This window comes from Pseudonaja textilis, chromosome 6 (assembly GCF_049901715.1).
Source record: "Pseudonaja textilis isolate UNSWEBS1 chromosome 6, rPseTex1.2, whole genome shotgun sequence".
In the NCBI taxonomy this organism is placed as follows: domain Eukaryota; kingdom Metazoa; phylum Chordata; class Lepidosauria; order Squamata; family Elapidae; genus Pseudonaja; species Pseudonaja textilis.
Genome location: NC_141995.1, coordinates 42,394,282 through 42,414,410, shown reverse-complemented (window position 1 = coordinate 42,414,410; position 20,129 = coordinate 42,394,282). Strand labels below are relative to the sequence as shown.

General features: G+C 39.1%; 1 protein-coding gene across 2 annotated transcripts in view; it reads right to left on the bottom strand.

Moving 5' to 3' along the window:
* Positions 1-20,129, bottom strand: part of GLRA3 (glycine receptor alpha 3) — an 82,769-nt gene that overhangs the window by 22,090 nt on the left and 40,550 nt on the right. The window contains exons 7-9 of one of the 2 annotated variants that reach the window (XM_087936406.1): positions 19,328-19,542; positions 18,447-18,593; positions 4,161-4,304 (exon numbers count right to left, since the gene is read on the bottom strand). In XM_087936406.1, the coding sequence (XP_087792532.1) occupies positions 4,161-4,304; positions 18,447-18,593; positions 19,328-19,542 (506 nt within the window). Of the gene's footprint in view, positions 1-1,444; positions 4,305-18,446; positions 18,594-19,327; positions 19,543-20,129 lie in introns of those variants that run through there. The other variant, XM_087936405.1, reaches the window with a different exon arrangement.

The window sequence follows — 20,129 nt, the reverse complement described above, 5'->3', positions numbered from 1 at the left end:
TCCTTTAAACTTGCAGGTGGCCCTTTGATGTGATCCCCCACAGGCTAGGCACAGAGTGACATCGTTCTCATCGTTGTGGGCTTCCTCCGCTTCCACCTCTTCGGAATGGACTGGGAACGATGCTAGCTTGGCGCTTGGGCCCTGAATTTCGGTGGCTGAGTTCGTTGCTAGCTCGGCTGCTAGGGCCTCCTCTACGCTTGCGCGAGGTTGAGGTCTTTTTAGCTAGCAGTCGCCTCTGTAGGTGGAGATCCTTGACCCCACAAACTAATTGATCGAGGAGCATGTCCTCCAGGTATGTTCCAAACCCGCAGTGCAGGGCTGCTGTTCTGAGGGCGGCCATATATTGGTTGATGGTCTCCTTACTTGATTGCTTCCTCATTCGGAACGTGAACCTCCTGGCGATTTGTGAAGGCCTGGGAGCGTAGTGGTTTGTGAGGATCTCAAGCAACTCGGACCACGGAACGTTTTTCAATTCTCTCGGCGCCACGAGTGCTGCAGCGGTATCAGTAAACGGTGGCTCCGCAGTAGATTAGGAAATAGGATTTTTCCGATGCTCTCCCGCATCCGCCAGGCCGACCGCATCGATGTAATGATTGAAACGGTTCTTATACGATTCCCACTTCTCTTCGTCTGGTTTAAACGCCGGAATACTGGATTGGAACTCATGGTGCTGGAACGGCTGGGCTACCTGCGGAAAAAATCTCTCTGGGACTACGAGCGCCGTGAGTTACTAGTGATATCAGCTCTGGAGAGGTTTTTTGCTACCCTCTCTTTCTCTCTCTGGGTTACCACGTTGGCTGCTAGTCGTTGGAGGTGTCTTGATTCGCGCCAAAAAAAGTGGGCGTTAGTGACTCTCTACAGTGCTGTGCTGTGATTCCTACCGCTCGAAATTCAAATGACACCCGTTTGAATTTCGCGCCAAATGCAGAGCGGCTGCGGCTCGCAGCGCTTCACTTTCCCGTAGGGGGCTAACAAGCGGCTACAGACGCTTCTAACTATTTGACTCAGACCGCTTTCTCTGGCTGCGGATCTGCGTTTGCTCTTTTTGATCGCTCGTTTGTTAGCTGACCGCTCTCTCTGGCTGCGGATCAGCGTTTCCTTGTCGCCAGCCGATCGCTCTCTGGGCTGTGGATCGGTGGCTAGTGACTCAGCGGTTGCAAGGTGCTTCTGGTAGCCATCCCACCCTCGTCGCCAGTGTTTTGTTTGAGCAATGAGAGGCTGAACCAGAGCATGAGTGCAACAATACTTTATTTTACAATAAAGGGCTGACCGTGCTTGCCAAGCCTGGAACTGGCTCGCAGCAATCAGCAACCGGTTGGACCCCGCAGCCTGCATTTATAGCTGGCTGCTGGGGAGAGCCAACCAATGGGAATGGGGGAATAACGCCCACGTAAAGTGAGTGGACCTGAGTGAGAACTCCTTGAGTCCTCAGGACATAACAAAGTATATTTTGGCTTATCAAGACTAACGTTTCAGGAAAATATGACTAAAATGCCTATGTTCATGTAGAAAGAAAGAAGTTAAAGCTGAAGGATAAATAATTTTATATCTCTGAGGTCTCATTTCTACATTAAGAGATAGTAGATTTTTCAGCCATGTTTTAAAATATACAAAAGTTACCTATTATGTCATTAATCTGCCTAACATACTTCCAGCTTCAAATTCAGTTTGTGAGAATGTTTCCTCTTATAGAATAAATTAGAATATTCATATGAATACCTTTTTATTTTCTGAGAAGTGTATCTTTTCTCACTAAAACATATCTACGCTATACTTCCTATAAAACACTAATTAATATCCAAAAATAAGGAGGCATCCATTGAATTGCAAGATTGTCAGAATGAAAAAATGGATCATGCTTTTAAATTTTGTATAACTAAAAGACTTTGCAAAGGTTTTTCAAACCTTTAAATCTGAGTGCACCTTTAATTGTCCAGTAAATGCTGAGTAGACCTATATTATAGTATTTAGAAAGTAGTAAGCAATTTCCCAATTTATGTTTTGAAAATAGACAATAACATGGATATAAAATACCCCATAAATCCATCATTAAGATATTTTTTTTATTCTAAGGAATACTTTTTCGTCCAACAAATGATTTAATGTTTGCAATTAGCATTGATTCAGGGTCTATCCACTTCAGATAAAAAGCAAACCAAAAGCCTTTAAATTTTTAAATATATTTTCAATGAAATATATTGGATTAAAAATGCACATAGTGACTTTCAAACGATATTTGGAGTAGAAGGTTTATCTTTTTTCTCAGCCAATTTATGGATTTGTTAAGAACTTTTTGGTTATCCTCAAATATGCTGACTATTTTCTTGGAACAAGTGGTTTAAAATTATTTAAGTATTTATTATTTAAGTGCTGGATCAGGCTGATTTCAAATGTATTTACCTCAGAAGTTTATTTGATTTCAAGGGTACTAATTTTTCAATAAGTAAGTATACAGTATAGCTATTTGAGTATATGTTATCTATAAGTTCAATAGTTTTAAGCATGGTTAACATTTTTAGGCCAATATTATTTATAATGAGCACTTACATAAATGGATGGGTAAAGCACCTCCTATCTAACAATAGATATAGCCAATCATTGCACTAGGGCCAGTCAAAGCTATGCCACAAATTTCAGTAATACAATGATTGTTGAAAAATATGGTACTGAATTGTAAATACTGCACTACCATCTATCATAATATCTGAGATGGTTATCTAAGGAAGCTACTCTTCCCAGTCATCTCCACCCATCCATTAGAGTGTGGTGGCAAGGAATGTTGGGTCCTGTTCCCAAGGGCGGTATAGGGAGGATCCAGAAGAAGTGCCTTCTCTGTGGCTCCCTCCCTTTGGAATATCATCTCTTCAGAAATTTGACTGACTCCTACTTTGACACTGTTTCATAAGGCCCTGAAAACTTTATTTTGCCAGTGAGCCTGGGGAACCCAGAATGGGATGGAGCCCATCAAATGGCTTATTTGACTTTGTTGTTGCCAGGGGTGGATGGATGGGGGGTTAGTTTTCACCCCCCATACTGTGTTTTTATGGTTTGTAAGCTGCCTAGAGTCACTGTGAGAGAGTAGGCAGCTATATAAATTTTCTAAATAAATAAACAAACAAATAAATAATACATTTTTACCATTTTTGACATTGTTATTTCATAAGGATAACGTAAAAGATTTATACCTTCCCACCTTTTTGGCTGCTGTCTTTTTTCCCCTCACTCCAGCTTTAATAGAAGACCAAAAAATTCTAATATTGTGCTGATTAATATGCAATGACCTAGCCTATCTTTTTGTATGTCAAAAATCTTGTATTTGAGTTCAATTGTCAATCATATTTGTGACATGGCTGGCAATTACCATTGTATCTTTTTCCAGAATAGAATTGACACATTAAACAAAACATCAGTATAATTTCATAGAATAAGTGATTTGTGGATTGCATGTATTTGTATTTGCATGCAGCTTCTTTTTTCTGTGTGTTATATAAAAAGCATTCTGTGTTTAATACAAAGGCCATTGGCAGTGTTCTTAAATCTAGAAAATAAGCTTCATTATTTAAAATAGTTAACATTTTTAGACTCAAGACTTAAAACAGTGTTCACTTATAAAATTTAAAGGAAGCTTAATTGTATGGCACTTATCTAAGGACTTTGGGGACTTCCTTTTCATAGATTAAAAAAATATAGCTGAATTAAAAATTATAACAAGGACTTCAAAGAATACTATATTATTATGTAGCAATATGTAGAAAGATTGGCAGTAAAATTTTACCTAACAGCATTGTTATTTACTTTGCAAAACTAAAGTTAATAACAAGTAGAAATACTGTGGTAGTTTATGCTGCATCTTCATTGGATATACCCCGTCCCCCCGTCATTGAGACTTTGCATAGCAAGTCGCATAAGTATTTTGTTTCTTGGGGTAGTTTTTTCCCATCGAGCTCCTGTTCATTAAAAAGTATTTCAATACTGATTTTTATTACTGTAATCAAAATGAGAACTGTTGAAAAGTGAAAAACTTAATTTTGTTTTTCGTGAATGTCCTCATGCCTAACGATTTTATAGATAACCCAGTAGAAAATGTTGAATATAAGAAAGGCTAAAGGGAAACAGGCTCGGGATAAGGTATCGATTTTCTTGGCCCGATCAATGAATACCTTCCTCATTTCTTCAGGAGTAAAGGATGCAGACTGAACCGGATTATTGGACCCTTTTGGAACCACTCCATCCTTTGCTTGTATACACGGTGGGCTCATTCCATAGCCTGTAAAATTGAACCGATTCTCCCTTATATCATCATCCTGTTAAAGAAAGAAAAAAAGAAAGACAGAAATAGAATTCTTGAACTTAAATATTTTTGACAAATTTACAATGTCATTTAAAAAGCAACTCTGTGTTTATAAGAAATTTTTCTCTTTTCTTTTTCTAAATAATATATATGGGGAAAGATGGTATCCCTTGTAAAAATCAAGTAGCTACTGAGAACAAAAGCATTGCTGCTGCAAAGTGCAGGAATTGTTGCTGCTTGACTCTTTAATTTTGAAAGAGGGTTCTTCTGTCTTTTCCCCCCCATTCCTTGACCTCTTATCTCTTACTTATCCTCTTGCTTTTATCATTTTCCCCATTTCTCTTTTGCTTCTTTTCATGTGCAGTAACTCTTTTTCCTTGCTCTATCCCCAACCTGCTTTTGGTTCCTTTCTTTTTTTTCCTGCAAGAAAAATATACTGGGAGCACATGAGAGTGATTTTGTTTGTGAGAAATAATGTTTACTATTGGCAGAAAGTTAATATATAATTTCTGGAATATAAAGTCAACCTATATATACTCTAAATTAGTATACAATTTTGTCACATATAAAAATGGGTGGTGTACTCATATAACATGAGCTTCTCCTTTCAAGTTTGTTAATATGGTGTTGTAGAAGATCCATACTGTTTAGAACAGGAGTGACCAACCTTGGCAACTTTAACACTTTGGGATCTCAACTCCCAGAATTCTTTAGCTAGTCATGCTGACTGGAGAATTCTGGGAGTTAAAGTCCACAACTCTTAAAGTTGCCAGGGTTGGACACTCTGGTTTAGAATATGACTATACTTTTGAATTATGTGCCACAATGAAAAATTAATAACTCTCTAAAGAAATATAGACTTAGTCAGCATGGGGCATAGAAGAAAGGATGATAACATGGGGAAAGTGGTGTGATATATATGCGCAATGTTGGATCAAAAATAAATATTTGCTTTCTGATTAAAAACTGTCCATTTATTAATGACACTGAATGTATGATCAATATTTTATGATGTATTTAAAATTGCACTGAATTATTTTCTCCATTAGTAATATATATTTTAATACAATTTTTTATGTTTTTGTTGTATTCTTTTTCAGTCTCTTTTTTGTGTATTAAAGCAATACAAAATAAGATACAAGTGTCAAATGCACACATTAAAAAAAAGAATCTCAAGAGTTGGTGTCAGAATCAGTGAGATGGATATTGGACATTGCCCAAGTTTTGCCACCGATATCTTTGCTCCTGGACGGTCCAAATGGATCTAAACCGTCCCGAAGAGATGGTGAATGTAAAGAGCGCATCCTGTCGATCCCAGGGATACCACAAAATCCCTGGTAGATCCAGGAGAAGCTCTTTTTGCCAGCGGCAAAGAAGCAGCCATTAAAGCTGCTGAAGTTGGGACAGCTCCGAAATGGAAGAGAATGGAAAGAACTTGTCAGCCTCAAGATCTCTCCGGGTACCCAAACAACTATCCTTTATTTCTCCCTTAGTATCTCTACTGCTAGGCTTATTTCTTTTGGCTGTCATTAGCAACGGGGGGAGGGGTAATTGTGGGGGGGAAGAGAGCTGGAGGTGTTTTGCATTCTTTTACTGTGGGCAGAAGAAGGGGGGATTTCTTCTTTCCAATTTTCCATTTCCTTGCTAGCCTCTATCCTTTTTGCGCAGCTGCGAAGTCTTATCAAAATATGTCAAGGTCAACGGACAGAGGCCTCATCGCCACCTGAAGATGCTCACATGATCATATTCAGAACTTTTAATTGGCAGAGACGTCTGGACTTTGGGGGGTGGGAACAATTCCATTTCTTTGTATGTGTGATCTGCGCGCCAAATTCTCACTTTCGGAATTCCATTTGTAGCTTCCTTTTCATCTTCCAGTAAAAGAAGAACTTTGCTCTGAGCCATGGAGTCTGAGTATTTCTTTCTTGGATTTTGAAAGGAGCACACATTGACATTATTCCGAAAGTCCCATCAGCCCACCCGGAGAAAACACCAATTTTTCTTCCGAGGGGGTTTTCACATCATGTCATCTCCAGCCGGCGAGGAGGATGAGCAGGGAGCTGTGGGGGGGCAGCAAATGCTGTTACCAGAGATGCCAGCCACCGATTTGTTAGCTGACCTTACACTGGAAGAAACTCCAGCCGAGATGCCCAGATGGTCGTTAGGAGTTGGATGGAAAAATCCGGAAGACCCCCCCCCCTCCTGGAATCACTGTAAGTCAAAGAGGTGCGAGGGAACGGCTGTGGCAGGGGGGGGGAGGAGATGGAATGCAGGCTGGATCAAGCCGGGAAAAGCTTTAAGGATGCTTCTGAGAAACCCGGCAGGGCTCCAACATATGAGGGGGAAGAAAGAGCGAGTTCAGCCTGGGGAAGTCGGGCTGCCACCACCCCCCTGGCCCATCCCATGCCGGCGCAACCACCAGCCCCCGTCTGGGGAGCCCCAGCAGCGGGGGTAATGCCTAGAAGACGCCACCTGCCCTCCTTAGATGTGAAGTTTGGAGGAAATTCCAAGGATTTGGGGTTTTTCCTGGTGCAGGTTGGAAGCTATATGGCAGAATATGAAAGGGAGTTCACCTCTGAAGCAGCCAAAGTAAGATGTGTTACCAGAACCCTGGAGGGGATGGCAGCTGACTGGGTGGTGACTCTGTATAATGATAACTCCCCCCAACTGCGAAGCCTTGATGTTTTATGACTGCCTTGAGGAGGAGGTTTGAAGACCCTCTGGCAGAGAGAAGGGCCAGGATCAGGATGAAAACCATAACTCAAGGGGGAAGATCAGTTGCTGACTACACCCAAGAGTTCAGACAGCTGGCATATCGCATTCGAGGCTGGTCCCAGGAAGCTCTAATAGAAGCCTACAAAGATGGCCTAAATGAAGAGGTATACCACATGTGCATCTCCAGAAGGGATCCCCATGACTTGCAGTTGTGGTACCTGTTAGCGGAAGAGGTGGAAATAGATCTAGCCCGAAGTAGACGCAGAGGAGGCCCCGCATGGAGCACCCTGCTCCCTCCCCGGCCCGAGAGATCCCTAAGCCCCGGAAGGGAGGGGTGATGACAAGGGCCAAATCCACTGCCTGTTTCCGTTGTGGGAAGGAAGGCCACCAATTGCGGATTGTCGAGTCAAACCAGATCCAAAAAAGGACGGGGCCCTGGAAGGAAGCCCGAATCCTCCCCAACCAGGCCTCGCGAAACCGGGCTAACGATAGGGGAGGTTGTAGAAGTCACTCCCCAGCGGAAAAGGGCTGGGACCCCGACTCCTCCCGACGAGAGTGAGACCGACTCGAAGACGACGCCTCGGTAAGTCCTAACCGGGGCCCCCTTACCATTCCAATTAAATTAAGGGTGCCCACCTCGGGTACCGAGGGGAAATGCTGGCCTTATTGGACTCGGGTGCACGAGGTGCCTAATCAGCATGAAAGTAGTTAAGGGCATGGGCATTGGACTGAGAAATTTGAAAACGCCCATATCCTTTTACCAATTGGATGGGTCTGAAGCGGGAGGTTGCCCTGCACGGTTCATAACGGAGCCCTTAGAGATGACCATGGGAACCCACAGCGAGACCTTGTGCTTTATTGTGGCTCCCGGGATGGAACAGTCCCTAATCTTGGGATTGCCCTGGCTTCGGAAATGGAATCCCCAAGTGAACTGGAGAAAAGGGTGGATACGGATTCGTACTGACCAACCTCCAGGAAGGGAGGAGCAACCCCCTGGAACCGGGGAGAATCCCCATCCGAAGCCCCAAACCCCTGCTGAGACAGCTTCCACAGGGGCCGAGCGCATAGAAGGGGTGGAGAAAATCCCAAAAGAGTACTGGGACCTAAGAGAGGTTTTTAGCGAAGAGGCCTCCGATGAGCTCCCTCCCCATCGGTCAACTGATTGCAGCATTGAATTTCTACCGGGGTGACACTACCGAAACCAAAGATGTATTCGATGGCCCCAAAGGAGTTAGAGGAATTGAGATCGTTTATCGACAAGAACTTGAAACGAGGGTTCATCCAACCTGCCAGACCTCGAGTGGCGGCCCCTGTGATGTTCCGCGAGAAGAAAGATGGCTCCAAGCGCTTGGTGGTGGACTACCGAAATTTGAACGCGGTATCCGTGGAAAATGTATACCCCCTCCCTCTAATGAAGGACATGTTAGCTCACCTGGCCAAGGGGAAGATCTTCACAAAACTGGACTTGAGGGAGGCCTATTACCGAATCCGAATTAAAGAGGGAGACGAGTGGAAAACTGCATTCAACTGCCCAATAAGTTGCTTCCAATTCAATGTTCTCCCATTTGGCCTACAGGGGGCACCAGCTGTCTTCATGCAATTGATCAACCAAGTGCTCCACGAACATTTATACAAGGGGGTTTTGGTCTACCTGGACGATATCCTTATCTACTCGGAGACCAGAGACCAACATGTGAAACTGGTACGGTCCGTGCTGCACAAACTGCGCGCTGCCAAATTGTACGCCAAATTGTCCAAATGTGAGTTCCATCAAGAAAAGATTGACTACCTGGGATATCGTATCTCACCGGAGGGTCTTGAGATGGACCCGGAGAAGGTACGAGCCGTATTGGAGTGGGCCCCACCAAGAACCCGAAAACAACTTCAAAGTTTCCTTGGATTTGCCAACTTTTACCGGCAATTCATCCCATGCTTTGCTAAAATAGCCATGCCTATCACCAACCTCCTAAAAACAAAGGGGGAAGCGAAGCCAAAGCCCAGCCAGCCGTTGAATTGGTCTATGGAGTGCCAAGCCGCTTTTGAGAAGCTAAAAAGACTATTTGCTGCCGAGCCAGTGCTAAAGCATCCGGACATGGATGTCCCCTTCGTGATCCAAGCTGATGCAAGTGATGTAGCGGTAGGAGCGGTCTTACTTCAGTTAAACGAGAAGGGGACACTACAACCGTGTGCCTACACATCCCGTAAATTAACTGACACTGAACGTAGATGGGCTGTCTGGGAGAAAGAAGCTTTTGCAGTCTGCTGGGCTCTAATGACCTGGAGGCATTTTCTGGAAGGCGCGAGGCACCCATTTGAGGTCTGGACTGATCATAAAAATCTGGAGGCCCTAAAAACGCCTCAGAGACTATCTCCTAAGTAAGTTAGGTGGGCCCAGTACTTCAAACGATTCAATTTCTCTCTGAAGTACATCCCAGGAGGAAAGAATTTTATGGCGGATGCTTTATCCAGGATGCCACAATACAACAGTGTTCGAAAAGAAGTGATAAGTCTGATCATGCCCACCACACAGCTGGCAGCACCAGTGGTCACCAGAGCGCAAAAGAAGAAGCAAGAGGCAGATCTGTCCAATGATTTGATCGAACGATTTAAAGAAGCTTTCAAAACAGATGAATGGTTCCAGGCAAATGCAAATAACTGCACCGTTAGAGAGGGGTTAGCCTGGATGGGGACGAAGCTGTATGTACCAAAAACATTGAGGAGCCAAGTATTACAACAAACTCATGATTCCAAGGCGGCGGGTCACTTTGGTTTCGTGAAGACCTTACACCTGGTGAAACGGCAGTTCTGGTGGCCCTCCTTGAAAAAAGACATTGAAACTTATGTAGCAAGTTGCCCAGTTTGCGCCTCAGCTAAGAGACCTCCCGGTAAGCCACCAGGTCTGTTACAGAATGTGGCCAGGCCAACTGCCCCTTGGAAGGAAATCTCTATGGACTTTATAGTAGATTTACCTGAGAGTGCTGGGCACACGGTGATCTGGGTGGTGACCGACTTGTTTTCCAAACAGGCACATTTCATACCTTGCACCAAGATTCCCTCGGCGAAGTCATTAGCCAAACTGTTCATTATACATGTCTACAGACTGCATGGTGTTCCTGAACGTATAATATCAGATCGAGGAGTTCAATTTACCTCGAACTTCTGGAGGGAATTTTTGAAGTTAATAGGCTCCACCCAAGGTTTAAGCTCCGCCCACCACCCCCAAACTAATGGGGCCTGCGAGAGGACTAACGGGGTGTTAGAGCAATATCTCCGGTGTTACATAAATTATCAGCAGGACAACTGGGTGGATCTGCTACCTTTTGCAGAAGTAGCGTATAACAACTCCGTTCACAGCAGCACTGGTTTTACCCCTTTCAAAGTGGCCACGGGACAAGAGTTTGTACCCATACCTGAACTTCCTCGTGAGAAACCCAATATCCAGTCATTGGATGACTGGATATCTCAACTACAACTCAATTGGCCAGTCGCTCGTAAAGCTCTGGACGAAGCGCATCAATCCCATAAGAAGTTTGCGGACAAGAAGAGAGCCCCACAACAGTCATATCGAGTAGGCGACAAAGTATTCCTCTCAACCAAGTATCTGCAAACCACTCAGAAATCAAAGAAGTTAGGTCCTAAGTATGTGGGGCCTTTCCCTATTGAGCGAATTGTGAATCCCGTGACGGTACAATTGACGCTACCAAAGACTCTTCGTCGCATTCATCCTGTTTTCCATGTCAGCCTGCTAAAACCCGAACACACCTGTACATTGAGACCGACCCAGACTGATCCCCCCGTCCCATTGTTGATTGAGGGTGAACAACATTTTGAGATTAAAGAGATTTTAGACTCTCGAAAATGGAGGGGTCGTCTACAATATCTTGTAGCCTGGAAACATTTTCCCCCCTCTCATGCTGAGTGGGTGAACGAAAAAGACGTTAAGGCTCCTGACCTGCTAAAGAAATTTCATACTAAGTATCCTGATAAACCATAAGAATGTATGCAATGCTTAACATATCTTTTTATTCTTTCTTACAGGGACTGATGTCCTTTTTCTAGGGGGGGTCCAAATGTCAGCCTCAAGATCTCTCCGGGTACCCAAACAACTATCCTTTATTTCTCCCTTAGTATCTCTACTGCTAGGCTTATTTCTTTCGGCTGTCATTAGCAACGGGGGGAGGGGTAATTGTGGGGGGGAAGAGAGCTGGAGGTGTTTTGCATTCTTTTACTGTGGGCAGAAGAAGGGGGGGGATTTCTTCTTTCCAATTTTCCATTTCCTTGCTAGCCTCTATCCTTTTTTGCGCAGCTGTGAAGTCTTATCAAAATATGTCAAGGTCAATGGACAGAGGCCTCATCGCCACCTGAAGATGCTCACATGATCATATTCAGAACTTTTAATTGGCAGAGACGTCTGGACTTTGGGGGGTGGGAACAATTCCATTTCTTTGTATGTGTGATCTGCGCGCCAAATTCTCACTTTCGGAATTCCATTTGTAGCTTCCTTTTCATCTTCCAGTAAAAGAAGAACTTTGCTCTGAGCCATGGAGTCTGAGTATTTCTTTCTTGGATTTTGAAAGGAGCACACATTGACAGAACTGGTATGGTGAGAATTTTTTCTTTACTTTAAGATTTGAAAGGACACCCTAAAGAAAAGAATCAATCTGTAAAATCTTAGACAGAAGTGATTAAGTGGTGATTTTAAACAGGAAGTCAAACTAATATTTTCTTCTTCTTTTTTTTGTTGGACTCTTCATATACGATTTTTTATTTTGAAACTGGACTGGTTTTTTTTTTCTACCTTATTTTTTCTTTTTTTTTCTTTTTTCCTTTTTGACTTTGTAATATTTTAGGCTAGAGATTCCCTTTTAATCCCTTTTAGTCCTTTTTAAAAAACCTTTTTTCCTTTTTAATTAATTTTTATTATATTTTGTTTGAAAAAGGAGGGGGAAAGTGAAAGCAGAGGAAATTTTGTAACTAGAAATATTGTATCTCTTTTTTTTCTCTCTCCACCAGACAAAGCTGAGAAAGAATTGAGACTTCTTTTCAAGGACTTTGAGCCTGTTTGATAAGATAGAGGGAAGGGCATGGGAAGTGCTCTTCTGGGTTTCTATCAGTAGCTGCAGTCTGGTGTTGAAGTTTACAGAAAAAAGACGATAAGACTCTAGAGAAGAGAGTTATAAAACTTAACAAAAGCCTTGGATAACTAAATAAGGTGCAGTGTGTTCTTTTTCTTTTTCTTTTTCTAAGCTGGGCTATTCCTTACTTTAACAAACCCACTCCTTATCAGTTTATTATTTGTCATAGTCATTCGGATCTTTGGCCTTTTGGAACTTGCTTTTGTCTTTCTTTTTGCTTTTGGAGCCTAATTTCTACTTTTGCATTTCATTTTAAAGGACAAGTCTTAGCATTGATGTTCTCTCTTTTTTTAAGGGAGTAGTCTTTTTTCTTTTTTCTCTCTCCCTCTGTTGCATTTTTTAAAATTTATTTTTCATATTGGTTTTTTTGTGTGGCTTCTTTTTATTGTATACCTTTTCATACCTGAGACTTTTTAATTGAATTAAAGTGTTGAAGAACCTGAAAAATTTCTTTTTTTCTTCTTTAGTTTTTCTTCTTTTTTTTTCCTGCCACCTACAAGATTTAACAATTTTTCCTTTTTCTGTTTATGGTTTTTTTCTTCCTTTTTTGAGTTTTTACTGTTATTTAATCAATCAATTGGATTAAGGTGTACAAGAACCTGAAGAAACTTTTTTTTATCTTGTTTCTTTTTTCCCCACTATTTTTACTTGGAATTACAATTAGTTATTACACGGGTGGATTAAGGTCTAGAAGAACCTAAAGATTTTGAATCATCTGAAATGAGCAGGAAACTAACAGCAGCTGGTTCTTCAATTCCTACTTCTTCTTCTTCACCATCTGGAGGACAACACTCAATACAGATGATGTTACAACAAGAAAAAGAATAGGAAAAGGTGACACTGCAGATGATAACGCAAGGAATTCAAAACATACAAGCAAGAACAGAAAATATTGAAAAGAGAATAGAAAAAACTGATGAAAAGGTGGACAATATTCAACAAATGATGATGAAGTATGATGAGAGATTCCAAAAAATTGAAATAAGAAGATTGGAGATATTGATGGCAGATTAACTGTGGTTGAACAAGATAAAAGTGGGATGCTGAGATGAGAGATGGATAGATCAGAATTTTATCTCAGATTCGAAAACATAGAGGAAGAAAAGGAACAAAACTTATCTGAGATAATGATAGAAATCTTGGCTGAAGCTCTGGAAATAACCAAAGAGAAGATGATGGATGGAATAGACGAGGTCTTTTGAGTCTTCACAAGATATGCAAGGAGAAACAGTCTACCAAGAGAAGTTCACATCAGATTTACAAAGAAATCCATTAAAATGGACATTGCAGGTGGCAAGAGAGAAAACATTGAAATATAAAGACAAGGAGATTGTGGTCCTGAAACAAGTACCCAGAAGAGTGAGAGAGATGAGAAGAGAATATCGATTCCTGACTAAAATTCTACTTTAAAAAGAGGTGAATTATGGATGGTTGATTCCAGAAGGTTTAATGTTCACATGCAGGAACAGAGACACAGAATTGATTCAATTGAGAAAGCTGAATTATTTTATACAGAATACTTTGGAGGGAAAGAGGAGGAGACAGAAAAAGAAATGTCACTAATTGAATTCCAAGAGGACTGCCAAATAGCAACTGAAAAAGAAGAAGGTGCAGTAGGTGGAAAGGTGGAAGCTAAAGAACAACGCAAACCAAGATCTACGAGAGCTGCCAAACCCACCTATAAAGTATAATCATGGAAGAGAAAAAACTGATTACAATTAACATAAATGGACTTAACTCAGCTGTTAAAAGAAGGAAAACTTTCTATAACTTAGAGAAATTAAAATTTGATATAATCTGCCTACAAGAAGCACATATCAAAAAGCAACATGAACAACTGTTGATACAACCAAAGCTAGGTAAAATATTTACTTCTTTGACACAATGCAAGAAAAGAGGAGTGGTTTTATATATTAAAGATATTATCCCAGCGAAATTGATCCATACGGATGATGATGGAAGATTACTAATGGTGGAAATAATGGACACTAATATGAAAACACTCCTGATTGCAATCTATGCCCCAAAAGACAATCAAGAAGAATTTTATAGAAAATTATATATGAAAATAATTGAGCTGGACTATGCTAATATCATTATGATAGGAGACTTTAATGGAATTGTAGGCAATAAATTGGACTATACATCACAGAAAACAACAAAGCAAAGCTGAAAGACTCTCTCTAAATCCTTTTTTAAAATGACAGATGAAATAAATTTAAAAGATGCATGGAGAGAAAGAAATGCTAAGACCAAACAGTACACCTTCTATTCAAACAGACATTTATCATGGTCCAGAATAGATATGATATGGATATCAACAGAATTGTTAGCTAATATTCAAGAAATAAATATTGAAAAAAGTACTTGGGCAGATCACAATCCAATGACAGTTAAATGGAAAGGACAAAAAAGAAGATCTAGATGGACGTTAAATAATACTATTTTAAAGGAAAAAGACTTCACACAGTGGATGGAGAAAGAATTGGCTTTTTTCTTTAAAGAAAATAAAAAAAGAAGACATATCAATGTAGAATGTTAGGAAATCTTTTATTAATAATTTAGAAATATATCATGCATCCATCGAAACTTAGTTGTACTTGTAGTTAAAGGTCAACTGTAAAGTTTATGTGCTTCTTCATTGGAGAAGGATCAGTCTAAATGCTGGATTGGACTATTAGTCTATTTTTTATGTTATTAATTTGTATTTATTCATATTTTTTATTTCAGCAACTTCAGAGATAATCTTAAAGAGGTTAGCAAGAAGAAAACAAATTTGAAAGTGATTCTATCTTTTAAGAAGGACAAAAAAGAAAATGTATCAGGTTTTCCAGATTATGTATCAATAGAATTCCAGTAGATAATTCTTTTTTTCCTAAACCAGCCTGTCTCTAAGGGCTGATATGTTACTTGAACATTAAATGTGGGGAAAATATCTTGGAATGTGAACATGACCTCTCAGTGCGATGTGGCTACAAAGAAAAAAGTAAATACTGTTGAACTGCAGGCCAGGAAAAGGCAATAAGACTCTTTAAATTCTTGAATAAAAGGATGCCACAGGAAGATATACTTTGTTCCAGAATGCAAGATACATAATAGTGTATATTTAATTAACAGGAAGTCAGATTCCATTGGGCATTAGAATAAACATTAATGTAGTAAAAAGAATTTGTCAATGGAATCAATTAGCCAGAGAGGTGGTAGGCTTCCTTTCACTGAGTGTGTTAAAAAAAAAAAAGCTAAAATAACCATCTGTTGGAAGACATTTTAATTTAGATTCCTGCACTGAGTAGGATATGAATGCCCACTTCAAACTTTATGATTGTGATTCTAGTTAATAATGGGCCAATTTACATTTTAATTTTGGCAAGTCATCACATCAAAGAGTTTGTCATGCCATTTCTTCATGACATATGTTATGTTCTTAAAAGGCCACTGTTTTTAGAAGATTTTTGCATATATAGTATGTATATCAATGAATTATCCACAAGTGAGCTTGATTAAAGATGTTTTACATCAAACTGTCAAATGAATACAGCCATGTAGAAAATTGGTTTGAAAACCTGCAGATGGAGCCAAACCAATTCATAAAAAATGTGTAAACCTAATATAGCAATTCACATGTGTGGCTGCAATTCACATAAATGCTTTCATGGATTTGCTGCAACTACTGAAGTCCACAGAACCAAGAGAAGGAAATTTAAAGTGAGTATCATTGTATGTGTTACTTTATTTTGTATTTTTTGTTTAGTAATTTTTTTTAATACTATCCCGAGTTATGTTATTTGAATTGGGCTGAAATATAGATCTTTTGAATGGATGGATCAATGGTCAGACAGACAGATAAGTTTGTATGGGTTACTAACAAATAGATATGAATCAGACACATAAAATGAGAAATGGAATGCTTATTGTATATCTGAAAGTTGTTTTTCTTTTAAAACATGGTGACGGATTGCTTTTATTGTACATCATAACAATGTTAAAGACAATAATGTAAAGTAATAGAATAGTCTTGGCTTAATGTGAACAATAAGTGCGTAGTCTGAAAAGAATGTTGATATTATTTTCATCTGCAATTGGCTGACCAAAAGAACAGGCATGGCATTCTTGGTATAATATAGTATACTGCTATATGATGTACATATGCACCATTCCCCAAAGGATGTAAGGGTTCTGTATCAAATATGAAGTTATTACTTAGCATTATCCTTTTTATTATTCATAATAGTCTCTTAAGCATAGTTAGCACAATAATAATTCCATTGTTGTTTCTACAATTGGCAGTATATAGGTAGACTTATCTAGACTTAATTGCTAAGCATAGCAGGGTTGGGAATGGAATGGAATGGAAAAGACCAATACATTCTGGAGACTGAAACACTGCCAAAAAAGAAGATGATAGTAAAACACAAGTTTTTGGGGAGCATCCTGAAGTACCTGCCTGAGTAAGATTTAAGGCAAGGGTATCAGGGATAGGAAAGCAGCACAGTGGCAATTAAAATGCTGTGCTTGTCAATTGAAAAGTGGGTAGCCCGGGTTCAAGACCTGAGCATCCTAGAATGTGGTCAACTCCCTCCTCACCCCAACTCCTGCTAACCTAGCAGTTTGAAAGCAGGAAATGTGAGTAGATAAATAGATACCACTTTGATGGGAAAGTAACAGCACTCTGTAACAGCATTGGCTCAATGGCCATGAAACCGAGATGAGAAATGTCCCCTATAGCTGACAACGACTGGCAGAGTAAAATCCCTAGGGACTCCTTTACTTTTATCTGGGATAGGATAGAACTGGTGAAAATGTTAAATCACAACCACATTCACAATTGAGGGAGGCACATGATGAAGAACAGTATAAATGAGTCAGGCCATATTAAATCATTTTGATTTAAACAATTAAATGATTTAATATATATAATGTATTGAGTATGTTTGTGCACTTTACATAAAAATGGTTTTGGAGGAACTGGTTTAGTTATTGCAATAGCTGAACTATTGGGACCGGACAGAATATAATTCTTTAAAAAGACTATCAGTGTAGATGTGTAAGTGTAGCACAGTAAAATATAACATTAAGAAACTACAGATATTAATTCAAAACAGCTGTTTAAATAAGACAACAATCTATAAATATTGAAGAGCCCTTTCACTGCTCTGATTTAATATTTAATGTAGTGTAAATCCAGTTTCTGTAAGCAACACCAGAATGTTTCCTTCCTGCCTTCCTTATAGGATTAGGCCAGTAATTTCTTCTAACAACTGGTTCTCCGAACTGCTTAGAATGTTAACAACCAGTTCTAGCAAATAGGTGTGAACTGGTAGAATCCCACCCCTGAATATGCATCATAAATAATCTGTATCCATGTCATGTAAACACTCAGTCTAAGGAAAAGAAAAATATGTCTTAGAATTTCAAAGAAGCAACATCCACACATAGTTATTGGTGCAGCTTCACTCTGGCACTTTATACTGTAATCCAGATATAATGTCTTCTGACATTACCATTATAAGATCTTATAAAGATCACAGAGGTATGCAGAAATTGAATAGCCACCAGGTTATTTAATACATTTCCTTATATTAAGGTGCTTATGACAGAGTCAGAAGAAAAATATTTAACATGGAGAAACTTCCATATCCACCCTTTATTTGCCCCTGCATATATTTTGCCCCCACTTGCCCTAAAATCAGCCATGGCATTTATAATTCCATGGTGTAATGATTTTCTTTGCCTTACCTTCTGTTATTCTATTGTATGTTGTCAAAAAACCCTACAAATCTTCAGTTTATTGCATCACTGTTTAAAATTAATTCTGAGGTATAAAAAATAAATAGTTTTGACTCTTGTAATATGCCTCACATTTTTTGCATCTATTTGACATGAGAAAACTCCTCTTGCCTTTCACCCACATAAAAAGAAAACCGTCTTTTCTTTATGAGTTGCTTTTTCTCTTCATTTAAAAAGTTAAATATATTCATCATTTCTCTTCCATAGAATAGTTGTAGGAAATAATGTTAAGATATCTCAAATCATCAGTTTCCATAACAAATCAATCTTTTAGTATTTTCGTGACATTAAACTTTGCAGAAATCTCTGCAGGATTCTTTACTTAAATTCTTTTAAATCCTTACTTTGAAGACCTCACAAAATTTGTGAATTACATATGCTTTATGTCAACCAAAGACAAAATGTCATTCTAGATCAAAATATTGTTTTATATATCACTTAAGAGCAATCTATCATTGTTATAAAATTGTCAGAATTTTCTTGGTTATAGTTCTGTAGCCTTTGCTTGTCATATTTACCTTATTCTTCTTTCTCTTTCGGTGAAATCTTAACAATTCTTTATGTTGTCTTGACACAAAATTTACAGCTGCATACTCCAGAAGCGCCGAGAACACAAAAAGCAAGCAAACAGCCATCCAGATGTCAATAGCCTTGACATATGATACCTATACAGAGTACAGAGTACAAGATTGCTGGTATAAAAACATAGGACAGTGTAGTGTCTCAAAATGTCAAGGGAAGAAAATGTGTCTCCTTAAATCATAGTAAAGAGTGAACCAGAACAAAAGGATAAAAGAGGAAAATCTGTATGTCCTACAAGCAACATTATTAGAAAGGCGTTTTAGTGTCAAAGCAGTGTCTTAAGACTTTATGACATTCCATGTTAGGAAAAAATATGCTAGATCACCTGAAGTAATCATCAGAGGTTATTCATAGTGAAAGGCAGAAAACTTTGACTCAAATTACTGAATGTTTGGTATTCCATTTATGATGCTTTATGTCTTACATCATTCTACAAGAATTATCAGGTAAACAAATCAGATTGACATAACTGCCACAATTTGTTTTCTGGAAAATGAAATAAAATAATTTAGTTTGTTTTTAATTTTTTTAAAATAACTTACTTTTCTTATGGCAATGGATATGTGGTGGCTTGACTAATGCTACTTTTCAATAATAACCATGATTATAGAAAGAAATGTATTATAAAAGTAATGTAGTAATTCATACTATATTGTAAAGCCTGCCTTATTTAGACAGTATATATCTTATAAGATGCAATGACATATTTATATTTCTATATCCAGTTAACTTTGATATTTACAATATAAGAAGAAGAGCTACTGTATGTATGAGAGACCATTCTCTATAATCAGTCAAAACCTTCAAAAGGGCTCACCTTTGGGAGTGAAGCCCGTGATCCTGAACTCTGGGTTGTCATAGTGAGTACAGTTGTTATACCTAGAGCTACTCTAGCTGGAGCGGCATCCATGTTGATCCAAAATGACACCCATGATAGTATGACAATCAGGAGACTGGGAATATACATTTGAATGAGATAATATCCCATCTGCCTTTCAAGATGGAATCGAACTTCAATGCAGGTAAACTTTCCTGTTTATAACAGAGAACAACTGTTAGAGGTACCAGTTATATTCCATTATCAGCTGTCCTTGGTGCAATGACAGAATAATGTCCATTACTTGTTGCTTGTAATGTGTTACAGCATCCCTCACTAATTGTTCAGATACTTGTTCATGTGTTTATTGTATCTGTACTCTACGACACCTATAGTCCCCGTTCAACTTCCTGGAAGTAATAGCATTTAATCATCTGCTTATGAATTCCAGCCAATGTGATTAAACCAATCTTGCCTGGAGTAGTACAAACAAATTACATGCTTATAATGGTCAACTTGAGTACAGCTGAATTCTACCCAGTGCCCAAGGTTAAGAATACCAGGCAGAAAATCCCATAAGGATTTCCAGGATGAATCCAAATTTAATTTTACTCTAAGGAACCCATGACCCACTGGGTTATCTTTTCAGAAATATTTCCTTATCAGATACCTCAATTTCTTTAACAATGACTGAATTGCCTTGAAAAAATTGACAGTACCTTCATTGAAAATAACCCATTTGAACATTTTGTATTGAATCAGAAACTGTTTTATGACAATTTCAATGTCATGAAATGTTTTA